Source organism: Emydura macquarii, unplaced genomic scaffold, assembly GCF_026122565.2.
Source record: "Emydura macquarii macquarii isolate MOO-44397 ecotype Brisbane River unplaced genomic scaffold, CSIRO-AGI_Emac_v2 contig_2310, whole genome shotgun sequence".
NCBI classification, from domain to species: Eukaryota; Metazoa; Chordata; order Testudines; family Chelidae; genus Emydura; species Emydura macquarii.
Genome location: NW_027132447.1, coordinates 29,035 through 35,904, shown reverse-complemented (window position 1 = coordinate 35,904; position 6,870 = coordinate 29,035). Strand labels below are relative to the sequence as shown.

At 43.8% G+C, this 6,870-nt stretch overlaps 1 protein-coding gene across 1 annotated transcript; it reads left to right on the top strand.

Annotated features, from left to right (window-relative positions):
• The first annotated feature begins 5,721 nt into the window (after positions 1-5,721).
• LOC137161513 (taste receptor type 2 member 10-like) lies at positions 5,722-6,542 on the top strand. Its single transcript, XM_067560827.1, has 2 exons — positions 5,722-6,020; positions 6,062-6,542. The coding sequence occupies exons 1-2, from the start codon at positions 5,722-5,724 to the stop codon at positions 6,540-6,542; spliced, it is 780 nt and encodes a 259-aa protein (XP_067416928.1).
• Positions 6,543-6,870: the final 328 nt, after the last annotated feature.

Sequence of the window (6,870 nt, the reverse complement as noted above, 5' to 3'; positions counted from 1 at the left end):
CTCAGGAAAGAAAGAAAAAAAAAGTCATAAAATTTGTGATAAAATTACAACAGTTGGCAGCACTGTTTTTTCAATCATAAATTCCTGTTTTTAACAAAAAATTCCCTCTCCCCTGCTGGTGTGTGAAAAATCAACAAAAGTGTCTGGGGAAACTGTCACAGCCCCTAAGCCTATGAAGATATCTGCATGGGTACCAGTGCCTGTCCAGGTGGATGCCTTTATAGAATCAGGCCCTTACTCACTGATTATACAGGAGAAACAGTGACACTGGCCATGCACAAGGTGTGCTCAAATGCTCAAAGTAAAGAAACTGAGAAAAAATATTTTTTCTCTAAGCTCTTTCATTTATAGGAATTTTAGGGGTTACTTCTAACAATAGTACATAAACATTTTCAAACAGAAGTGTGCCTTTTTAAATTGATGGTGTCCTTTTAACAGAAGAACTGCTCTGATGAAGTGCTCTGTGTAGCTTGAAAGCATGTCTCTTTCACCAACAGAAGTTGGTCCAATAAAGATCCTACCTCACCCACATTGTTTCCCTTTAAAAATGCCAGTCATCTAATTAGGGTGTGCGTTAAGTGACCACTCACAGACCTCAAATAATGAATAGCAAAGAAAAGAGGACTAAACAGTTCAGACAACCCATCGTCTGAAAATTGTTCATTCAAACTATTTGGTAAATATTTATTAATAGAGAATACATCTGAAGAAAATCAGGATTCAGTTACCGAGAAGTCAGAAAATGCTAAGTTTGCAGTGAACATCATTGACTGTGAACACAATATGGTATATTACAAGCTCTAGGGATATCCCGGTTTCCATTTGTAGAGGATATACAGGTAATTCACTCTCTTGTGTTGCCAGTGGCTGTGAAAAACTGATGTACTATTTATCCTGGAAAGGTCATGGCTCAAAGCTAAGGAGCTGTGTCTCGGAGGCTGGAATCAGATATCTCATCTTATAATATTAATAATAAAATACTACTACTAATAAATTTATTGCACTTATTTAGACTTTTTCATCAGTCAATCTTAAAGTGCTTTTAATTATGGGAAAGAAACATTGTCATCACCAGAGTAACTGAGCACAGAAAGAATCAAGGGACTTCTTGGGAATCACATAGGAATTAAACCCATGTGTTCTGACTCCCAGCCATAAGAGTAATCCAGCTGACCACAACTGTCCCTTATTTCAGGGTTGGGCCTACATGCCATAACCTGTGATCCCTCCTAACTTGCTTTCAGGAGGAATCACGTTTCAGTGTTTTCTGTCTAGTGAAATAGTGATTTGTTTACAGCCATGAGCTCTCAGGCATGGGATGCAAAAATGGGTCTGTTAATTGACAGCTTGTTACAGAATCCTTTCCTGCTTTGCATCCTCATAAACACAGATCAATTTGTCAGGACTGAGATGTGAAAAAACAACCCAAGGCCTCTGTTTGAAGAGCTCATGGAACTCTAAACTAACAGTGGAAGAAAACTATTATGCTTCATTTTAATGGGGCCACAGCCTGTCCTGAACAACTTTGTGTCCATACACACCTGCTTGTGCACTTTCTCAGCACAAACACCTTTGCACACAGTTGATATCTTCTAACTTCTGTTAATTCAAGTGGTATTTAAAACCTTCCTTTCAGAGACAAATATAACAAGGAGCCTGAGGGCCTGTTGAATGTTTGTTTTGTTTTGTTTTTTTACTATTTTCTGCTCAGTAAAACTACAGCACCCTCCACTTAACTGAGAAGTCTTGCAAGGAGTTCAGTTATGACCAATGACACTTAGTAGCAACATCTACTGCTTAATGGGGATGCCTTGAGCACTAGTACTTTACACCTACATCAGTGTAAAGTACTAATGGTATATAACACCTTCCATCCTTCCATAAATGATGAATGACGGAAGCCTCATAACACCCCTAGAAGACAGGGAAGTGTCACGCTGCCCAGTAGAAAACAGGGATCATAAAGGGCTGTGAGGTTAAGGGCCGGATTATGCCTGGCGACAGGTGCCAATTGGTGGGGTGGAAGATAACCACAGCCCAAAGGCTGTCACTGTGATATGTGGAGCACAAGGACCGTTCCCTCTTAATATTTCTAAGGGCAACATTCACTCTGAAGGGGCAAGGAGAAGGTGGATCCATGGCTGAATTGGCCAGGCTGCTTTGGGAAGTGCTCTGTACCATTCGAAGAGATGGTGTAACTAGAGTTGAGCAGATGTAAGATTTTTCAGTTTGGTGGTCAAACCAAAAAACTCCAAAAGAGAACTTGCTTTGTTTCAAACCAAAATGGATTTTTTGTTTGTTTTTTCTTGCTGAAACGAAAAACTGAGAACATTTGAAACTTTTTGAATGTTGATTCAGAATAGAGTGACCAGCTGTCCCAGTTTGAAAGGGACAATGCTGACTTTCGGGGCATTGTCTTATATAGGCGCCTATTACTCCCCACTCCCTGCCCTAATTTTTTTACTCTATTTCAAAATGAGATTTTATTCTGAAAATATTACTTTTTATCAATATTTAACTTCAAAAATGTCAGTTTTGTATCAACATTTCATTTTGAAAATGTTGATTTGAAACAAAATGTCAAAGTAGTTTGTTTTTGACATTTCCAGGCTTTTTGTTTTCTGGTTGTGGTTGTGGTTTGGTGTGTGTAGATTTTAAAACCTGCCTGGTTCCCTGCCATCTTGCCCACACAACTCTTCAGCTGAAGCGTAGTTTGAAGCCGGGAAACACCCCTGGCCGAAGAGGGACTCTCAGAGCTGGGGATCTGGCACTCGCAGGGCTTTCATGCTCCCAGCTCTCCTTCAGCCTATCAGGGAGATTTCTGCTTCTAAACACTGAAAGGAAATGTTTCAGTTTTTCCAAACCAATTTTTTTGGATTCTGTTCATGAAGAGTTTTGAATTTTTTTGGTTTTGTTCAAACTGGAACTAAACCAAATTTCCAAATAATCTGCAAAATGGAATTCCTGTTATCTGCACAACTCCACTTATTTCAGCCCTCCTGAAAAACCACACATAGGGCCACATTGTAGCTGGCCCTTGCATAGACCATGTCTGAATGGAGAGTATTGCATGAAACTATCAACCGCCAGCACTTGTGTGGCTATGTAAGGGCCTTTCATAGTAGCAACGCCTGTCTGCTCCTGTCCTGTTCCATGGCACAGAAAACCATAAAGGGGGTACGATCATGGCACACCCTCTGCATCAGACCTTAGAATGGGTCTGTTCTACTTGGTTGGGGCAATTTGTTGCATCCTAATGCATGGAGCAACTTTCACACTCTTCATGGTCATAGAGAAATTCCAGTGAGATTGTCCTGCCTGAGGCACAATCTCACTATGTGCCAGCTGGGTAGAGTGGTTTCAGATTGCCACCTACACAGGGTTGTAGAATAAATGCCACAAACTAGCCCAGTCAATTTAATGAAGAGGAAAGCTATAGGAATCTATTTGAATTTAACTGAGCTCTCGGAAAACTGGTCTAAAAATCTATGTAATTGAATAAAGAATAATGGTCCTTCCATATTCTTTTGAGCCATCTTATAGAATTTTATCTCAGGAATATAGTTTTCTAATAACATTCTATAGAATAGATACACATTCACTTGAAGTTTTATCAATTTCTATTACATTCTGTAGAAGTTGTCTGAAAGGAGCGGATACGTCTTCATTTCTGAGAATCCTGCAATATGCAGAAAATAACCAGTTCCTTCTCAGAGTTGCTGCAGCTGGTAGAGGGAGATCCATACACTGCACTCTTTCATGGAGACACTGCTTTCACTCCTTTTGTTGTTTTTCCTAAATCTAAAATAAAATTCAAGTCACTCAAATTGAAATGATATGTTTGCTCTTTGTGTATGAGGCAGCTATTTTTTATTGTTTCTTCCTTCAACTTTCACTCAAGTTTTAGTTTCCTCTCCCCAATATCTTTCTTTCCTTAAGAGGCATGACCTCTTTTCTTCTCTCACCTCTTTCATCTCCACCAGGGACCATTTCTCTCTGTTGTGACAGGGTCAGGCCGGATGGCTACCAGAGAGTGCTACTATCTGAGACCATGGGAAGCGTGCCTGCTAAAGGCCCCTCCCCCAGCCTAAGAGGAGGAGACATTGGACCCAGAAATCAATTGATTTTGGGGGACAACTAATGGGAAAACAGGAAAGGGCATGAGGGTCATAGGGTCCCATGGAGGGAACTGGAAGGAGACATTGTCTTGTCCTGCACCACAAGAGGCTCCAGGGTCGAAGCATCCTGGCCACCCTTCGGTCAGGTCCCTGTGGTGGCCCTGGGGCCAGCCAAGACAGACAGACAGGGGGCTGATCCCCAACGCAGCGCCAATGTTGTGGGCGCCAAGCTGCCCATCTTGTCCCCCGGCACAAGGGATGGTGGCGGAGGGAAAACAGCAGCCCCGGGTAGAAGGGGGAACACAAATGTCGCCTCCCGGGAGTTGGTGGATGGAATGGGAAATGATACAACCCTGGGGGTGGCAGCAATATGGGAGGTGGACGGAGAGGGATGAGGGGTACTACGGGCAGGAGCGGGATCAGGGTCAGGGTTGGTGGTGGGGACAGAGGCTGGGGCGGGGCTGGGATCAGGGGCCCCGATGGCCAAGCCACCGGGGTGCAGCTCCACTTGACCCAGCACGGGGGTCAGGGGCATGGGTCCAGGGTGAGGGGCCCTCGCCTATGCCAGGCCCGGGTGACCACAATGGACTTGGTATCTGGACCTGCGGCTGCAAGCAGGGGGAGACATGGGTTAGGGTGTCAGGAGAGGATGGGGGTAGCTGTCCCGCCAGGGAGGGAAGCATCAGGCCCTGTTGCTCGGCTCAGGCCATCACCTCAAGAGGCTTGGCGGCCACATGCAGAATGCCGTCCGCAGCAAGGCAGGTGGAAGGGTCTGGGGGTGACCAGGAGGCGAGGGCAGGAACAGTGCTCTGGGGAAGGGGGGAGAGGGAATCGGGTGAGAGGGGTAACAAAGGAGCCAGCAGGGAGCAGCCATCTTAGACTGGCTGTATTACCCTCCCACACCACTCGAGGGTGGAAGAACACCAAGGGGTGAAGCAATTCCTTGACCTAGCGCTAGAAGGAAGCGCTGGACCCCCCAAGGTAGAGAAAGAGCTTTGTCACACTTTCTTTCTCCATTGCATCCACTCTTCACCTTTATGGATTCCCAAAAACATGCTTTTCACTCCAAATTATGGGATGGATCTGTCTCCATAGAGTTCTCTGTCTTATTAAAACCACATTTGCATTGTTCTAAATTGCCTACAGATGATAAAAGATGGAAAGAAGAGGTAAAATGCAGCTACTGATCAGTACTAAGAACTGTGGAACATGCAAATATCACAAGTGAGTGAGATGTAAACTCTGTAAAGGAATCCTTCCCAGATTTGCATCTCCAGGATCAACACGTGAAAGCAAGTTCAATCCCATTTCCAAATACTTTCCTGCTCTCCAATAAAAGGCAGAAGAATTTGATGTGTTAGACAGATGCCAGTAAGCCACTGCTTTGGTAACACCTGTTCCCATTTGGAAATGTCTCCTTAAACATCACAAACAGGTCGTAGTGATTGTGAGAAGAAAGATGTTTACAATCGTTCAAATCATTGTATTGATGGAGATCATCACAGGGATGTTTGGAAATGGATTTATTGCAGCCATTTATTGCATTGACTGGATCAAAGGCAGAAAACTATCTTCATGTGACATGATCCTGACCTGTTTAGTCATGTCCAGAATTCTCTTCCTGGTGATGTATGTTGTAAATCTCTTCATCTCTATCTTTCCTCCTGCGACATTCAGTTTGGCTCAAGTAATGATAACTATTGGCTTCCTGTGGATGTTTTCAAATACTGTTGGTCTCTGGTTCACTGCCTGTCTTAGCATTTTCTACTGTGTGAAGATCACCAGCTGCAAACAGCCCCTCTTCCTTCGAATGAAGCAGAGAATCTCTGTGATGGTCCCCAAGCTGCTCCTGGGGTCACTGCTGGTCTCCTCTGTTTCCTCTATCCCATGTATCTGGGGTGAGTACAACATTTACTATTGCATCTCAACAGGGACCTTTACAGGAACAGCACCGTGGCAGACACAAGCTGGGATGTGTCATATCTTTACTTCATCCTTCTGTACAGTGCAGCGTCTTTCATTCCTTTTATCATATTTTTGACAACATCCATCCTGTTAATCTCCTCTCTGTGGAGACACACCAGGAACATGCAGAACAATGCAACCAGCTTCTGGGACCCCAGTACAGAGGCCCATGTAAGGGCCATTAAAGCTATGATCTCTTGCCTTATTCTCTATATTTTCAATTTTGTAGCTGTGTCCATACAAGCATTACCTACCTGTTTTACTGATAGAACCTGGACACCTATAATCACTTCCATAGCCATTGCTGCTTATCCTTCAGGGCACTCCCTTATCCTGATTCTAATTAATCCCAAACTCAAGCAGGCATTGGTGAGGATTCTGCGTAGCATCAAGTGCCATCTGAAAGAAGGGATTTTTAAATCCTATCATAAAACACCAGAGATGTCCCAGTTCTCCTGAAAGGCCAGGAATGGTTTCACACTTGGATTGTCCCGGACACTATGGGAAGGAAGATAAGAAAACAGAAATGTGGTTTAACTAGGCCATAACTTTATTAAGTAACACATCTGGGAACTACCTGGTAACAAATCGTCCAGCATAAGTCACCCTTCCTATTGTAATCCATACCACCTGGTAGGAAGTTACTGTCTTCACCCTAACTCTTCAACCATGTCCCAGCACCATTTTGGGGTCCCACCACCCTTCTCCCATAGGAAGGTGAAGGAGTGGAGAAGAAGGGATATTTTCTTGCTGTATTCGACATTAGGAGACCCAGCACTATTCCCCA

Excerpts from the sequence above, each read along its gene's own strand:
- LOC137161513 (XM_067560827.1), top strand. The coding sequence starts at position 5,722 with ATGTCCAGAATTCTCTTCCTGGTGATGTATGTTGTAAATCTCTTCATC. Across the intron at positions 6,021-6,061 it reads ATCCCATGTATCTGGGGTGA|GAACAGCACCGTGGCAGACA; the intron begins GTACAACATTTA and ends GGACCTTTACAG.